Genomic DNA, 19,005 nt, shown 5'->3' on the forward strand with positions numbered 1-19,005 from the left:
CCTGAAGCTTGAGGTTAGCCTGGTAAACCAGTCGGTCACATGAACTCACATTTCATTTCGTTCTTTGTATCTTTGCTTCTGCAGAAACTGCAAAGCGGACGAGCCAATCAGCGACCCGCCTCGTAGTTGACATCGTAACCGGCCAATCAGGCCTAGCAAAACAATAATGGCCGCCTCCTTGCCTGTCCGCCTCGAGGAGTAATGTCAATGTTTGTGGAGTTTAAACAGCCATAAAGTGCAGTTATTGCAGAAATAGACTCAATAACAACAATTCAACAAATACAGGAGTATGCAACAGTTTCTCGGCGGAAAATGTGTTTTTGCCGTTCTCTCGAGTGGATTTGGGTTTGACCAACGCTGAGGAATTGTCTGTCAAGGCAAGTACACAGTAATGAGGCCTAAGTACCGCCCACTTCAACCCATGCCTTAGGCACATAAATTACAGTTGGAAGGTTTTGGTGCATTTTGCTTGTCAGGGTCTTTAACACATTGAGTGCCACAGCGCTTCAGTAAAATTGTCTGGAGCCTGTGCCAGATTCACTTCCATTCAGTTGAAAACAGCTATAGAATTTTTTCTATTAGAGCTATATTGAGAGGGCTGGACTCTACTGAAACATTGAACACTCCTGCTTCTTCCAAAAAAGAAATTTTGTTTCTAGACAGTTCCATTATGAAATGACAGCCTCTGTAAGAAGTGCACTTTCAAGGGTTTTCTGCCGTTTTTTTTTACTTTTCAAGATATAGTGACTTTTATGAATACTTTTTTCACTCTAATTTCGAGCACATTCACTGACTCTGGCTGGTGTTTTCTGATGTGGTGGCGTAGTGTGGTTTCTGTGCAGCCTGCTTCCCCCACCCCCCTCCACCCCCCCCTCCACCCCCGAGCTGCGGGCTCCTCCCCACACGCACAGAGTGTTTCACAGACTCGTTTTTTGCCCCGGACAGATCCCAGCGCGCAACAAGGAAGTGCCAAACGCGACTGAACGAAAAGGGCTTGGCCGTTCGGCTTCGGGTGCTGGCTTTCTGACAGGGAATCATGTGGAGAAACAGATAGATAGAAGATAGATATAAGCAGAAGAGCTCAGTTGTGGGCACGGATGCAGCCGAGCCAACTGTCCGCTCGCTGCAGACAGAGCAATCAATACGGCTCTGGCTGAAGCATGCATCGGTTTCCACTTTGATCACGGCTTTCTCCGCTGTCTCATGTACAAAGTAAAGGATCTGAGGTGGGTGGAGCAGCTCCAGTGACGATGTTTAAGGTGGCGCCGTGTGATCCCTTGAAGGGATTCATGCTCACTGGCTAGGTACGACCTTAAACAGCAGAATTATGGAATAATATGAATTATGATTTTAGGACGTCCACAGACGTCCTTGGCACTCCTCGTTACTTTTTTTTAGGACGTCCACAGACGTCCTTGGCACTCAATGTGTTAATTAATTAATTAATCAATTAAGTTATTTTAGCTATCTATCAGAGGTTAGGCTTTCCATAGAGCAACAATCTAAGCACTTAAAATCCTCTTGCTCATGTTTAAAAATAGTTGCACTCTTACTCCAAAAATGTCCTAAAACGATTATAAAATATTATATATTATTATTTTTATTTTTTTTGTTAAACGTTTTAACCAACTTTAGTCCTGATCATAACTACCAAATATTCATTCATTTTGAGAATTTTAACCCTTTAAATGCCAGTTTGTTTACATAATGGCAATGGTGTGTGTGTGTGTGTGTGTGTGTGTGTGTGTGTGTGTGTGTGTGTGTGTGTGTGTGTGTGTATATATAAACATATATACATATATATATATATATATATATATATATATATATATATATATATACATACACACATATAATAATGATAATGATAATGTATGAAATGCCGCTGGCTTGCCCCTAGTCTAGGGCACGGGCTATTTAGTTTGTGGTTGCCATGTTGACATTGCAATGTTTGCTTTGCTGCAAAACCCAACCTCAAACCACCTGAGCAGCTGAGGCAGGGGTGTCACACCCATGCATGTGCATGGAGGCACGGTAAAGTGGCTGGTACCAGGATAGCAAGTTTACTGAGCCATCAACTATAACTGACCATACCATCAAATGTTATACTGACTTTCTGAATAGAATCATGTTGAGTCTCAACATCAACATGATGAATATGGAACATTATTGGTGACAGCGCAAAAACCATGGTGAAGGTGTCTGTTTTCATTGCTTCCCTCTCCAAATATCTTCTCTTTTTTTCAATATTTTATTTACAATTTTTATAGAACAACAAACGAACAAGACAAACAGGCTCAGACAGGAAAAGAAAGGAAAGAAAGAAAAAAAACATCATCGATATCCAACATTTTAACCTGGTGCTACAAGCTGCGTAAGGTGCTTATGTGTTTGTAAAAGATAGTGACTGTGCATGGGATGCAAGGGGTCCATTAGATACCCGCTGGACGAGACATCCGTCACCCCTAACCTCAGTCTCTAGTCATTCTCAACCTTGTCAAAGTAGGCCAAAAACGGGTCCCATATAACCCAGAACCTTTTAAAGTCCAGCTGAACCCAAAAATGACTTTTCTTTTCTTTCAGTTCAAATACCTGGGTATGCAGTGCACCTATTTAATAATGTATGCAAAAAATAATCACAAAAATGTAATTTCTTTAGTTTTTCACACTTTTTCACATCAGAAGTTCATTTTTCAAGATTTCATTGATAACAGTAATCTACAGTTTGCTGACATCACCTAGTACTATCAAATTTCTACCCCATTTCAACCAATCATATCATGACATGGCAGCTGTCAATCAAATCTTCATTTCAGGATAATTTTCTCTGCCAAAAGAAAGAGAAAATTGCGCCTAGTGCCTGTCATCTGGCAGAATTCCTATCCCATAAACTAACTACTAACTTGGCCAATTGTATGAAACATGAACAAAAAACAAAAATGGTAATGTCTAAGAATGCAAAGAAATGTAACTGGCTTGATAAAACGCGCATTCCAGGAATATCGTATTTATAGCAGCGATAAAGGCGCGCGCTTGAGAGGCTGCTGGTTGTCAGCGGTTGCACCTTGGAGATTCCAGGCCGACGTGCTGCACTCTCCGCTCGGCAACACGAAGGCAGCTGGCTGCCTGCGGCTCGCTGAGCTCCACTCAGCCACACTAACCTCGCGTCACCAGGCTCTTCCCGAGGAGAGCGCCACAACACGCTGAATCCCACTCCATTTGGAGGCGGAACACGCCAGGATTGGCCAAAGCCCAATCCAGTCTGCAGAATTGTCAAATAAAATCATCGACATATTACTATGACCCGCCTCTCAACCTGTCATCTCAGACAAGTTATGTTTTCAGTCTGAAACGGACTGCGACGCACGTGACGGACGGGTTCAGTTCGACTTTAAGCGAGTTGGTTCTCAGGGACCTCAGGGAGTTGGTTCTCAGGGGGGGGAAGAACCTACACACAAACACCAACGCAACTCCAATTTCAGAACATGCTGTAAGGTCTCCTGGATGTATTGTTTTTGGAACAAAGCATCAATGAAGAGACCAACCCAGTTTTTCAGTAGAATGTTAATGGTATTAAATTACAGGAACATTGTTGTGTAACATTATCTGGGATCTCAATTGGATCAGTGTACGACGAGTGAAGCTATGGCCCTCTCAGTCATTGGGAAAATTCACTCAAGGACAAAGTATTTATCAAGAATCTCTAAGTTCCTTGACAAAAAGACAATGAGGACCTCTTTAATTCAATGTCACTATGAGTATATGACTACACCTGTATATCCTGGTACAGTGGTATAACTAAAAGGTGAAAACCCAGGCTCCAAACAGCCCAGAACAAACTAATGAGGGTAAATGGTCATGGTAAATGGTCTGCATTTATATAGCGCTTTTATCCAAAGCGCTTTACAATGAGTAGATAGTCTACATTCACCCATTCATACACCAATGGCGGCAGGCTGCCACGCAGGGTGCCTACACACCATCGGGAGCAAGGAGGGTTAAGTGTCTTGCCCAAGGACACAACGACAGCAGCTGGGAGGGAGCGGGGATCGAACCGCCAACCCTTGCGTCATTGGCCGACCCGCTCTACCTCCTGAGCTAAAGGGTCATTTTAAACACATTTTAAAGAGTTAAATTGGCTCCCTGTTGAAGGTAGAGTTCAACAGCTAAAACATATCATGGTCTATAAAATATTGCATAATCTTTGTCCAAACTATTTTACTAAGTACTTCCAGTTTGTTCGGGACACTCATAGCCTGAACACGAGAGCTAGCATAGCGAACTTGAAACTACCCAATCTGAAAAGCAAAGTTGGAAGAAGTACATTCCTCTATACCGGGGGAGTGGAACAAGATCCCTAATGAAGATAAGTCTGCAAATTCTCTGAATGGTTTTAAAAACCTTCTGGAAAAAAGAATATTGCTGAGTAAACTAAGTAATGTGTGAGCCTTCTGTTGTAATGGTTATTGAACTTGTGTGTTTTGTTGATTGCACTATTTGGTTTATTTGATGTTATGTATGTCCTGTTTTTATAAGACCAGGGACCATGTTGGAAATAAGTGTTCACACTTTCACATGTCTATCCCTTGGATTGTGTCTGTTATATGCATGAATAAAATCAATCAATCAATTGAATCAATCAATCAATCCGTCTTTCTCACACAATGCACTGTGCACTTAACCTGACGCTGCCAGATGGACGGTTTAGCTCCACGTTACGTTTCACTAAACCAGTCGATCTGGGAATGCAGTAATCCAACCCGCTGACGGAGGCGGGCACTTTTTCCAAGCTACTTGGCAGGTGATTGGATGACCCATCTGTCTATCACAGCTGGTGCGTGTTAACTTCAACCAATCAGATCGCCATGCCTCTGACGTCACGTTTGCGACCGGAGGAAGGTGCCTGTCTATCAATAGGCTCGTTTGAGATGACTGCCGCCTCGCCTGGAAAGCAGACGAGAGCAGGCGAGCACAGTCAGGCGAGGCGTCAACAAGTCGAACACCCCCGCAGCACACTTCCTGCTGCTTTTCTTCTTCTACATTTTTGTTTAACAGCGGTTTGTAAACAAATTCAAACATGCATTAGCGCCACCACACTCACTGTTCAAATGACCCAGCCCTTCAGATTCCTTATTTTTATTTTAATGTAGGCATTCCAGGTGGTATTTATGTAAAATATGGAGTGACAGCTTGGAATAGATATAAAATTGAAGTTTCTACACTTCACTGTGGGTTTGTGATGCACCTGTGTTGAACCAATGGGCGCTCAGCTTGATGCGTTTCTCGTCATCCTCTGTCATCCACAGTCGGGCGCAGTTGGTGGGGAGCAACTGCGGCGCCTCGCTCCAAATCTGCGCCCGCCTCGCTCTCGCGAGAGTCACGTGACTCACGCAGTCGGGCAGGACAGAGCAAGTCGGACAACTTTCTAACCATCATGCAATGGGGCAAGCAAGGCGCTGGTCGAATCTGCGCAGAATTTGCTCATCTCAAACGAGCCTATTGATTGAGTCCTCACCGTCCTCATCGTCGTAAAGCCGCCTTCAAAGCATGGCGTTAGATTATAACGAACTAGTTGTGTGGCTTAGCCTTCCCAAATGTTGAGGGTCGTTTTTTAGAATTTAATACATAGAATTGGGAACGTTACATTCAATTTCATTCAGACTGCCTGTCACTTCCGTGGTGGTAGCCATGTTGACGAGTGAAAAGAACTACAAAGACCATGTACCCACTACTTGCCCAGACGGCCCGCCTAAGGCTGCCACTGATTCGTCGAGCCGGCCATGGTTCGGCCAATCATCTTAACTGCCTGTGCATGACAAGATGGATTACGTCGAGAGAATCTCTTTTGATCTCGCGAGGTTATCCATCTTGCAAGCAAGGTTACTGTGCACTCTCCCACTGCACAAAATATAGCCTACGTGCAAACCAAGTATGATGTCTCTCTCCTTCTCTCTCACACACACGCACACGCACACACACACACACACACACACACACACACACACACACACACACACACTGCACTGTGTGCACCGCGCGCATCATTACACATTGGTGGAAGCGAAAACAGGCTATTTCAAATAGACTACATACCCAAGATCATAGGGGTGCTCCAAAAAAAACGATTCTTGAAAGGAGTGCGATTCTTAATGCCACGATTCCTGGATTGATTCCCAACTCCCAAGAATCGATTCTTCTTCTTTTTTCTCTCTCTTTCCCTCCTCCCCCACCAGCCACCGCCACTCGCCCTTTCCAGCTTCCTTAGTTGTAGCTAAAAGGCTAGGCTAACATTATTAGCTCTAACGTTAACAACAGCTACAGAGCGAAATATGGAATTATTTTTTGCTTACGTTACGTTGCTGACAGTACAGAGGAAGCCCATGGACACATGGATGGAAAGGGAGCCGACACGTCCAGCTTTGCCAAACTGATAAACATCCCAACTTGTTCAAAGAGCAACAGGTTAGCGAACATAATTACATTCCCTCAAATAAGTCAAGTCAAATGAGTGTTATTTCTTTGTGACAAGCAATTGTTTTTCACCATCGGCGTTTGATGAGGAAATGCGCTCAGTACGAGCGCAGACCCTCTGCCAAGTAACGCTATTGAGTCAGGATGTTGTTTAATATCTGGTTACAAAAATATCAAAGAAATCAAAGTATAGGGGGAAAAAAGGGGATAAAAGCTTTACAATCAAATGATGATGTTTTTCTGCAAATTGCATCATTGGGAGGTTGATTCTGGGGTGGGCAATATATTGATTTTATATCAATATTGTGCTATGAGAGTAGATATTGTCTTAGATGTTGGATATGGTAATATGGTGATACGGCATATGTTGTTTTTTCCTGGTTTTCAAGGCTGCATTACAGTAAGTGAAGTGTAGGCTAGTGACATTTTAAAGTAGAATGTCATAACTAACTCAAGAAAGACATGTATGTTAGGGTTAATACTCCTGTCAGTGCCCCTGACCAAGGTACTGGCAAAAGAACTGGAGTTGGTCCCCGGGCGCTGCACAGTGGCTGCCCACTGCTCCTAGTTCTAGGAAGGTTCCTAGTAGAGGATGGGTCAAATGCAGAGGATGAATTTTCCCAAGGGGATAAATAAAGGATAATAATAAATAATAACTTAGGGCCCTCTTCGAAACGGCGGTAATTTTGTGTTAGCGCCCGTTTTGCGCTGCAATAGCGCCGGGCAGAGCCCTAATTGTGGGTGTTTTCGGCCCGCTGCGCTTCACGTCATCTCGGCGCAAACCTCCATAGGCGTGTTTATGCCCATAAAGGATTCACAAGGTGAGATCACTCCCCTTAAAAGCCACAGCGTCACCGCCATCACGTCAGCAGCTTCTTTCTTGCTGAGAGCAAGCAGAGAAACAGAGAGAGAGAGAGAGAGAGAGAGAGAGAGAGAGGGGAAGTACAAGAGAGGGAAGAGAGAGAGGGCCGCCGCGCAATTCTGCAGTGATGTCCCAAAGCGTGCGCTTATGGTAATTACACGTTTCGTTCATATAGGCTATAACATAGGCCTACACATCTAAACATTTGTGTTTCTTTAATAGGGTAGGAATGGGTGAGATTTTACTTCTAGCCTATTTCAATAGCCTGTGTCAGAATTGTCCACTCTGGTTAAGCTATTGACTGCGGTCACGCCATCCGCGCTGTGGAGAAGCTGGTCTTGCATGCGTGCAATTGCAGGGAAAGAGGTTACTGTACTGGCCGGACACTACAAGTGTTGTGCCAAAAAGTGATTTGCGTTTTGAATTGGATTAGGGGAAAGAGGGTCTGGCTCTCGTCTCCCCCGGAGAAGGTGGGAGCTGGACGATGGTATCTTCGCCAGAGTGCAAAATGACACTTGCGGGAGACAGATGATAGGCTAGAGGCCCATGGGCATGCCTGGGCCACGCCCAAAACTGGACGGAGGCGGCAGACCGTAGTTTAAGATGCTGGAAAGATAGCAATAAGAGGCGCGCAAACGGCAGCGCAAACGATAGCGCCGTACGAAGATAGGGCCCGTAGATTTAACAAAATGTTTGGACATGAATATTTGTTTTGAAGTCCTGGAAATCCATTGGGAAAAATGTGTATGAACCCTGTGAGAAATACTTTTTTTTATCCCATTTTTATCCCCCATTAGTGCTAATTTTAATGTAATTATCCTGGTTGCTGCTCCACCCTCTGCCGATGTGGGGAGAGCCGAAACTGGCTCCATGCTTCCTCCGAGACATGGGCAGTTAGCCAGCCGCTTCTTTTCACCTGACAGGGGTGGACATAGCACGTGGGAGGATCACGCTATTCCAACGAGTTCCCCTCCCTCCCTTAACAACCAGAGGACGCACCACTTCAGCGACCAGGATATTGCATGTTTTGTGGGGTTCCTATATGAAGGAAACCCCCAGGAGGCACGGGGAGAACATGCAAACTCCACACAGAAAGGCCCTTTTGACGACCCCACCTGGGCGGTGGGCACTCGAGGACATGAGGACGGGCACGCACTCCTTCAGCGCTCACAGCGTCCCAGGTGGGAATCGAACCCAGGACCTTCTAGCTGTGAGGCGACAGCGCTTACCACTGCGCCACCGTGCCCCGGTCTGTGAGAAATACTTAAGAGAAATACTTTACTTGTTTTGTTAAAGTTCAGCATGGTCACTGACTGTGAATTGAGAAATACTGTAAGTTGAAAGTTCACTATCACTGTAATACTTGGGAAGTTGAATTTCAAGTTCAGCATTAATGAATGTGACCTTTTTTGTCTTAGATTTGCCTTTCGTGTTATTGCAATATGAAACTACATAATGTTATACACTTTATTCTGCTATATTCAGCTTAGCACACAGTGGACTGCAGTAGATCCTTAAATCCTTCTTTGTAGAGAATCGATTCTAGATTCTTGAATCGAGAATCGTTGGAATCGAGAATCGATTCTGGAATTAGATCGTGACTCCAGGAAGCGGAAGCGGATGGGATCATGGCTTAGCCGGATCGGAGCACCCCTACAAGATCATCACTTCACTATTACCATAATATATGACAAATAAATAAATAAATAAAATGCAAAGTGACAGGGCTGACCTGGCCTGTGTGGGGGAGGGCACAATAACTTTCATTTTATTTTTTATTTTTTTGACCAAGTTTCACTTTCAATCTAGCCCACTGTGTTGGGTCAAGATGCTGTAACAGCCTAGGCTAAGGTCAAGGTCCAAATGAGGACAATGCAATGCTTCTGTTGACAGAGGGGAAGGTAGCTATTTATGGAATTATTTGTCTATCTAAATGCAAGAGGTCATTCAAGCAATTTGAGAGCATGATTTATCGATTTCACGTTCAAGCCTGGCAGCTGGATGCAAGATCGTGCAGGATTTACGAGATCGCGTGATACTGTGTGTACAACGGGGCAGGCCCGGCGTTAGGGGTGGGCCTGACCGGGCCGGGTCCCCCATTCAACAAACTGGCCCCCCCATTCAAATTTTTTTTTTTTTTTTGCTAAAAACGTTTTTCCGTTTTTCTGTTTTAAAGTTTAAAACGGAATCTGGCTGTCATTAGGCATTGATTAACTGAATGCTATTGCTAACTGTTACTTTGAACATCCATTTGCAATGATTCTGGCTGGATATTAACTATTGTAAATTTGTCACAATGAATGCAATTTGTGCACAATGTGTAAATACACTTAATATTAATTGTTTAGGCCTAATTATTTGTAAAGTCACAACACATTAGAGATGTGTGTAGTTCTTCATAGATTTAGCCTCTTCATTTTGCTCTCAAATGCAGCATGTTGACGAATTTTACTTTAAAATGTACAAAATCTTCTTCCGGGGGAGAATCCCCCCGGACCCCCCTTGGGTAGCTTGGCCCCCCAAGCTAGGGGCAGGCCCCCTCTGTAACTTGGGTCTGGAGCCGGGCCTGCAACGGGGTGGATGTAAGGTTGCGTCGGATTTTACACCCTTGGACTCAAAAAAACCCCGCCTGTGCTTAAATTTGCTCTGCTTGTCTTCAAACTGTACACTCACACTCAAAAGTGTTCTGCTTGGACAGATTTCCTGCACTCCGCACTCAAAGATCCTCTGCTCACACTTACATTTGCTCTGTTTGCGCTCAAACTCTGTGCCTGCATGCAAATGTCCTCCCCTCCCCCTTCAAACTGCTTCTGTGCGCTCTTGAAACTTCTGCTCTTGGATCTCTTCTCTTCTCTCAAATTGTTTGTGCAACAATCCTGTCAGAAATCCACAGCCAATAGAATGCCAGGATAGTGTCACATGACCCCCGACCCAGCGATCACGTGACACTATCCTGGTGTAACGGCGTTGTGTAGGTGGTACTTGCAGCAAACCCATGTTAAGGGCTTGTCCAGGGGTGGGTACGAACCGCCGACCTTCGGCTTGGGAGTCCGACTTGTTAACCGCAACACCAAGAGAGCTAGCTCCCTTGGCGGAGCTGATTAACATGCCTTTATACCTATGGAGAGATATATGTGTCTTTATTCTGTGACTGAAAGTTTACATCCTGTAACCAAAGACTGTATCTGTGAGAAAATAAATCCACTTTGTAATCAAAAAATAGATCTGTAAGCAAAAACATAGATTAGAAAACAAAACTATCAACAATCCAATCAACGAAAAATTTAAAAATAAAATAAAAAAAATGTTTTTCGATTTTTCATTAATGTGAATTAAAAAAGTTGCATGCAAACACAAACATTTTGTTCTCAACTCCAAAACATTTGTTTGCGAAACCATTACGTTTGCTTACAAAGCTCAACTTTTCTTTTGCGAAACGAAAAGTTTTGTTTGCAAAACCTGAGTTTTGCAAAACTTTTTCTGTTGCAATAAGGGCGGGACCTACAGCAGAAAGACGTAACGCACGTCCCTATTGGCCAGTGTCGATCGGAGTGATAGCTTGGCAACATCCAATCCAGTACGAGACAAGGCGGAGGGCGGGCACTTGAACGGAAGTATTTCCTGAAGGAATTTCCATGCCATTTCAGCGCCAGTTATAACCACAGATTGAAGAGAGAAGCCGTGAGTATGTTCACACCAAGTGCATGTAACCTGACCAAACATAAAAACAACATAAAAACATTGGTGTGAACATACTCACGGCTTCTCTCTTCAATCTGTGGTTATAACTGGGGCTGAAATGGCATGGAGATTCCTTCAGGAAATACTTCCCGCCCTCCGCCTTGTCTCTTACTGGATTGGATGTTGCCAAGCTATCACTCCGATCGACACTGGCCAATAGGGACGTGCGTTACTTCTTTCTGCTGTAGGTCCCGCCCTTATTGTAACAGAAAAAGTTTTGCAAAACTCAGGTTTTGCAAACAAAGCTTTTCATTTCGCAAAAGAAAAGTTGAGCTTTGTAAGCAAAGGTAATGGTTTCGCAAACAAATGGTCTGGAGTTGAGAACAAAATGTTTGTGTTTGCATGCAACTTTTTTTAATTCACATTAATGAAAAATCTAAAAACATTTTTTTAATTTTATTAAAAAAAAAATCTTTGATTGGATTGTTGATAGTTTTGTTTTCAAATCTATGTTTTTGCTTACGGATCTATTTTTTTATTACAAAGTGGATTTATTTTCTCACAGATACACTCTTTGGTTACAGGATGTAAACTTTCAGTCACAGAATAAAGACACATATATCTCTCCATATATACCTGGGCAGTGAGTTTAACCAATCCACTCGCTACCACTCGGGACTCACAAGGAATCTGCGTTGATTCACCTCAGCGCACTCTATTGACTGTGGATTTCTGACAGGAGTTGTGTTGGTGCTGCACAAAAAATTTGCAAAATCTGAACGTGAAATTTATAAATCATGCTCTCAAATTGCTTGAATGACCTGTTGCATTTAAATAGGCAAATAATGCCATAGCTATTTGCACTAGCCAGTAGGGAGGGAATTTAGCTCTGTTTCTATAACAAACCAAGAGAAATGTCGCAGCACACAAACTCATCCTGAACCTGTGGCTTCTTAAACATCAGCATAGGGAATGTTCTCCTCCAGTGGCTGAGAGGATTTCAGACCTCCATATTATTGTTCTTGTCCTTCAGAGTTACCTTCAAGGACAGGCATTTGCCAGGCCTACACGCCATAAGCTCTCATGTCCCTGCAGTTCAGCGGCAGTGTGGGTGTAAATAACAGTCCTGTATTAGCATAGGGTGTGCCCCGAGGCTATTGAACATGTTACAACATCTCTAGCAGCCGAGCAGGCAGGCAGAATAGTGTCTAAAGGGATTCCTCGCTCTGCATTCTTCCAAGTTTTAGTCTGAAATAAATCCTTATCTTGCATCAGAAGGGGGGAAAACTTGACCTATATGGTTAAATTGTAATTTGACTGATGACCTTAGTAAGATAGTACTGCAGTTCTGCAGTTAGCTGGCTGACTTTTGAACGTTAATACAGCAGTTGTTTCATCAGTCTGTAATCCATACTGTCAACAGCCACATTCCAGGCTTAGTCCAGTCAGTCATAAAGTACTCGCACACAGCTCCTGTATTGGTACAAGCAATAATGCTTACAACAAATGCCAACACTTTAAACGCAATGCAACAGACAAAAAGAGATTTAAAAAAAAAATCACTTTATTTTAGCTGACGTTCAACAAAACAAACATCCTGTTCAACAGGTTATAAGAGGTCCTGTTCCTGTTGTTACAAGACCAGGGACCATGTTGGAAATAAGTGTTGACACTTTTACATGTCCCTTCCATCATGTGTTGTTCTTTATCCAGAATAAAATCACACTCACACTCTCTCTCACACACTCACACACACACACACACACACACACACACACACGCACACACACACACACACACACACACACACACACACACACACACACACACACACACTCACACACACACACACACACACACACACACACCTGCACCTAGTGTAGGCTAACGTATGTAGGTAGCTTATGTCCATGAATTGTCTCATAGACTCAGTTGAATTGTTGCATGTCAACTATAATAAGCTGTTGAAATGTTACAAATCTGTGTGTGTGTGTGTGGGGGGTGTGTGTGTGTGTGTGTGTGTGCGCGTGCGTGCGTGAGAGAGAGAGAGAGAGAGAGAGAGAGAGAGAGAGAGAGAGAGACAGAGAGAGAGAGAGAGAGAGAGAGAGAGAGAGAGAGAGAGAGAGAGAGAGAGAGACTCACATGTGTCCTTGCTCCGTACTCTTCTCGTCACCTCTCCACTCATCACTGCTTTAACTCCACAAACAAACGCGCCGCTTTTCTCTCGGATGTTTTAGCAACAACAACAACAACGACGGCACTTTATCGTCCCCATCCCGGTGCAGATCCTGGCTCGCTCACCGGTCCGTCAGTCGGTAACGTAACGTGTTCCCCAAAGCTCCTATGCTGCGTTCAGATCAAAATGGGAAAGATATATACTAGACAGCCAGGGTGGGCGGATCGATTCCAAAAATATCGATTCTACCGATGCCACGTCTCGTTTTGAAGATCGATACTAGCGTTCATAGGATCCATACCAGTTTCAGTAACTTTCTCTCTTTTACGTCTCAGAACAGCTCCGCGTAGACGCGTTCAAATACAAACACTTTTGGCCAAATGAAAACTCACCCGGTCTCTCTCTCTCTCTCTCTCTCTCTCCCTCTCTCTCTCCCTCCACCCCCCCTCTCTCTCTCTCTCTCTCCACCCCCCTCTCTCTCGCTCTCTCTCTCTCTCTCTCTCTCTCTCTCTCATTCAATTCAAGGAGCAAACACATGTTACCAAAGCATAGACATAAACAGAAACAAGATAGAAATAACATAAAACAAACTGCATGTTAAAAAAAGAAACTGCAGCTGTAAAACTTTGGGAAACATTTTCTGGGTATGACTCAAAATAAAAATAAATACTCTTAATTATCACTAGCAATTTAGCCAGCGTTGCCCAGGTTAAATAGGCACAAAGCAATAGAGGGTATGCACACCCACTTGAACACGCCCCCTCAATCGGAGCAGCAGGTGTCAGTAATCTAGGCTGATTACTGCATTCAAGCTCAGTCTTGCTGTGACTCAGTGGGCGTGACCCCACAGTGACTTCTGCCTCTGTGACATCACATGCATACCCTCTATACAACTGTGCCTTTTGCTTGGCCGGGAATGATGGTGGTGTCCAGGTGGTTTCCAGGACATTCCAGAAGTTTCAGTTCCAGGACTTTACAACCTGCCCATGACCATCCCCACCCACCATGTCCTTAACCCACCATGTTCTTAACCCACCATGTCCTTAACGCACCATGCCCTTAACCCACCATGTCCTTAACCCACCATGTTCTTAACCCACCATGTCCTTAACGCACCATGCCCTTAACCCACCATGTCCTTAACGCACCATGCCCTTAACCCACCATGCCCTTAACCCACCATGTCCTTAACCCACCATGTTCTTAACCCACCATGTCCTTAACGCACCATGCCCTTAACCCACCATGTCCTTAACCCACCATGTCCTTAACCCACCATGCCCTTAACCCACCATGTCCTTAACCCACCATGTCCTTAACCCACCATGTCCTTAACCCACCATGTTCTTAACCCACCATGTCCTTAACCCACCATGTCCTTAACCCCCCATTTCCTTAACCCACCATGCCCTTAACCCACCATGTCCTTAACCCACCATGTCCTTAACCCACCATGTCCTTAACGCACCATGCCCTTAACCCACCATGTCCTTAACCCACCATGTCCTTAACCCACCATGTCCTTAACCCACCATGTTCTTAACCCACCATGGCCTTAACCCACCATGTCCTTAACCCACCATGTCCTTAACCCACCATGCCCTTAACCCACCATGTCCTTAACCCACCATGTCCTTAACCCACCATGTTCTTAACCCACCATGTCCTTAACCCACCATGTCCTTAACCCACCATGTCCTTAACCCACCATGCGCTTAACCCACCATGCTCCACCCACCATGTTCTTAACCCACCATGTCCTTAACCCACCATGCCCTTAACCCACCATGCCCTTAACCCGCCATGTCCTTAACCCACCATGTTCTTAACCCACCATGTCCTTAACCCACCATGTTCTTAACCCACCATGTTCTTAACCCACCATGTTCTTAACCCACCATGTCCTTAACCCACCATGTCCTTAACCCACCATGTTCTTAACCCACCATGTTCTTAACCCACCATGTTCTTAGCCCACCATGTCCTTAACCCACCATGTCCTTAACCCACCATGTCCTTAACCCACCATGTCCTTAACCCACCATGTCCTTAACCCACCATGTCCTTAACCCACCATGTCCTTAACCCACCATGCCCTTAACCCACCATGTTCTTAACCCACCATGTTCTTAACCCACCATGTTCTTAACCCACCATGTCCTTAACCCACCATGTCCTTAACCCACCATGTCCTTAACCCACCATGTTCTTAACCCACCATGTCCTTAACCCACCATGTCCTTAACCCACCATGTCCTTAACCCACCATGTCCTTAACCCACCATGTCCTTAACCCACCATGCCCTTAACCCACCATGTTCTTAACCCACCATGTTCTTAACCCACCATGTTCTTAACCCACCATGTCCTTAACCCACCATGTCCTTAACCCACCATGTCCTTAACCCACCATGTCCTTAACCCACCATATCCTTAACCCACCATGTCCTTAACCCACCATGTTCTTAACCCACCATGCCCTTAACCCACCATGTTCTTAACCCACCATGTTCTTAACCCACCATGTTCTTAACCCACCATGTTCTTAACCCACCATGTCCTTAACCCACCATGTCCTTAACCCACCATATCCTTAACCCACCATGTCCTTAACCCACCATGTTCTTAACCCACCATGCCCTTAACCCACCATGTTCTTAACCCACCATGTTCTTAACCCACCATGTTCTTAACCCACCATGTCCTTAACCCACCATGCCCTTAACCCACCATGTCCTTAACCCACCATGTCCTTAACCCACCATGTTCTTAACCCACCATGTCCTTAACCCACCATGTCCTTAACCCACCATGCCCTTAACCCACCATGCTCCACCCACCATGTTCTTAACCCACCATGCCCTTAACCCACCATGTTCTTAACCCACCATGTTCTTAACCCACCATGTTCTTAACCCACCATGTTCTTAACCCACCATGTCCTTAACCCACCATGCCCTTAACCCACCATGTCCTTAACCCACCATGTCCTTAACCCACCATGTTCTTAACCCACCATGTCCTTAACCCACCATGCCCTTAACCCACCATGTTCTTAACCCACCATGTCCTTAACCCACCATGTCCTTAACCCACCATGTTCTTAACCCACCATGCCCTTAACCCACCATGTCCTTAACCCACCATGTCCTTAACCCACCATGTTCTTAACCCACCATGTTCTTAACCCACCATGCCCCATCACCATGCCCTTAACCCACCATGCCCCACCCACCATCACCATGCCCTTAACCCACCATGCTCCGCCCACCATGCACATTTTCAGCCCAGTCCAACCTGGGGTGTGGGCGTGCATTAAAGATACACAGACTCAAATAATATGCACATCAACTTTATTATACTAGTGGACATGTGGGAGTTAGACCCCCCTGGGAGTTAGACCCCCCCTGGTGAGGAACACAGTAGTCTCCTAAGCCTCCGGGACCCATTAAAATTCTTCATAAATCACTGATGATATCACTTATGAATTGGTGATGCCATCATTGATGATGTCACCAGATCATGTCCTCATTGCTGTCGTCATTGCTTGACCACTGAACTGTGTGAGCTTGTTGCTGGCTTATTACAGTGTGGTCACATACTGACGGGTGCTGTCAGAAATGCTGAAATAATTGATTATTTCCAGATAAGAAGCAACGCGGTGGTCACCCATTTCGGTGGCACTACTGCGCACGTCGCACGACCATGGAGCCGCATATCATGGAAGTAGCCGAAACCAGGAAGAAGAAAAACCTTTTAGCTTCATGCACTGGTGAACAGCTTACGTTCAAAATGAACCACTTCGTATTCTTTTATACACAGTACATCCATGTACTGCCTGTGTTGGTGCAATTTCAGCTCGGGCAGGCATTTGATTGGCTGTACCATAGATATTATATTACTATAGATGGGTCCGCCAATTCTAACAAATGGTAGCAGCAAGTCTCCTAAATGGTCACGTGGTCACCTGACCTCTCTCCTGAAGTGTTGTGAGAGGGCTGTGCCTGGTGATGCGGGGTTAGTGCTGACCTAGCAAGCTAACTTGAAATAGAGATCGTGAGTTCCCAAACTCCACACAAACCACACACATAAACACAAAGCTGCCCCTTGTTAGCTCAATATAGTTTAAACTAAGATATTCCATTAAAAAATTATTTGAAAAAAATCTGAAAAAAATAAAGAATCTGTCATAATCTGAGATCATATTGATTTTTCCCATTGACTCCAATAGATTCAGACCTGCCTGGGGCGGCTTTAGCTCAGGAGGTAGAGCGGGTCGGCCGTTGGCGCAATGATGCAAGGGTTGGCGGTTCGATCCCCGCTCCCTCCCAGCTGCCGTCGTTGTGTCCTTGGGCAAGACACTTAACCCTCCTTGCTCCCGATGGTGTGCAGGCACCCCGCGTGGCAGCCTGCCGCCATCGGTGTATGAATGGGTGAATGTAGACTATCTACTGATTGTAAAGCGCTTTGGATAAAAGCGCTATATAAATGCAGGCCATTTACCATTTACCATTTACCTGCCGAAAACCTCCTAAGTGGGCGTGTCCGTGGAGCCATGGGCAAAACCCATGACAGGAAGTGAGTTGAAGTTGGGCCATCTTGCTTGAAATCCCATCATCTTTGGCTGTAGGTCGGGCACGTGGTGGGATTAACGTGGGCAAAATGGCCGACAGTTTTAGATTAGCTAACAAGCTAACGCTAAGCTACTCATGTAATCAGACATGATAGACATTAAAATTATTAATCAGGGTTAGGGTTAGGATTGTGGACCCCGAGCCGAGCACTTCCGGTAGGGCGAGCCGAACCTGTAAACTGAGTAGATCTTGCTCCTACACCTGCTTTAACAGCTAGAGTTAACAGCTAGTTAGAGTTAGCTAGGACTAGACAGGAAGTGGGGCCACTTTGCCTTCAGAGTTAAAGCGTAGATTGTGTCACTTTTGCGGGTGGGGGGTTGAGAATAAGGCTGTGTTGGGCTGTGTAGAGAAACGGTAAATCTGTATATTTCCCAGGAGATCTAGATTACTTGTCTTTCACACACGAGGGCCAAAAGGTGGAGCGTCTGCTCAAGGGGGGACATACGCTCATTTCCCCAATCACCTGCCTCGGTTATGTTTACATGTGTCGTGATTGGTCGAATACCATTGAACTTCCTTCTGGTCTGCCTGTGGCCAAATTTTAATGGCCGAACATACAGACTGTCTATGGAGCATTGAGAGATTGTAGAAGAAAGTCTGGCTTGAGCGATTTAAGATTCACACAACACCACAAAACTTTGTATGAACATCGGCGGAGGTATGCACTCTACCGCGTGCCCTATTTGATGTCTGATATTATTTGTTCATTGTGATAAATTGTTAAACATCATTCACTATACTTGAATCACTAGCCGTGCAGTGTATAGAGAGCCAAAGTGAACATACATATACAAGCAGTATGCTCATGTTTTTGTATCTGTTGGGGAGCTATTTTCAAATAATTTTGCGACATTTGAGTCTCACGATCAAACAGGACGCAGAAATGGAAGCACACCGTCCATATGGGCTGGGCGTGCAGAGAACGCAATATTTACACTCTATAGAGAGCCAAAGCGAACGTCACTTCCTGCTTCAGCACTGTACCAGAGATTTTCATCCGCCATTTATTTTCCTATAGACATTTTGTAAAATGCTTATAAAAAATTGTTTTACTTCGTCAAACAAAACGGTTCAGCTATATTTACAATCGGGAGAGACCATAGAACATTTCACACACACAAAAAAAAACATATCGAAAAAATATTTTCTTTCTCTCCTGTTTCTAAATATATCTGAGCCGT

At 44.7% G+C, this 19,005-nt stretch overlaps 1 protein-coding gene across 3 annotated transcripts in view; it reads right to left on the reverse strand.

Annotated features, from left to right (window-relative positions):
* Positions 1 to 19,005, reverse strand: part of LOC310794568 (DENN domain-containing protein 2D-like) — a 76,946-nt gene that overhangs the window by 44,610 nt on the left and 13,331 nt on the right. For 2 of the 3 annotated variants that reach the window (XM_083656545.1, XM_083656544.1), the window contains exon 1: positions 13,157 to 13,598. The exons of the other annotated variant lie outside the window; for it this stretch is intronic. In XM_083656545.1, coding sequence (XP_083512671.1) covers positions 13,157 to 13,199 — 43 coding nt within the window. In that variant the 5' untranslated portion in view covers positions 13,200 to 13,598. Of the gene's footprint in view, positions 1 to 13,156; positions 13,599 to 19,005 lie in introns of those variants that run through there. 3 annotated transcript variants of the gene reach the window in all.

Source organism: Poromitra crassiceps (genome assembly GCF_964638095.1).
Source record: "Poromitra crassiceps genome assembly, chromosome: 20".
Taxonomy (NCBI): Eukaryota; Metazoa; Chordata; class Actinopteri; order Beryciformes; family Melamphaidae; genus Poromitra; species Poromitra crassiceps.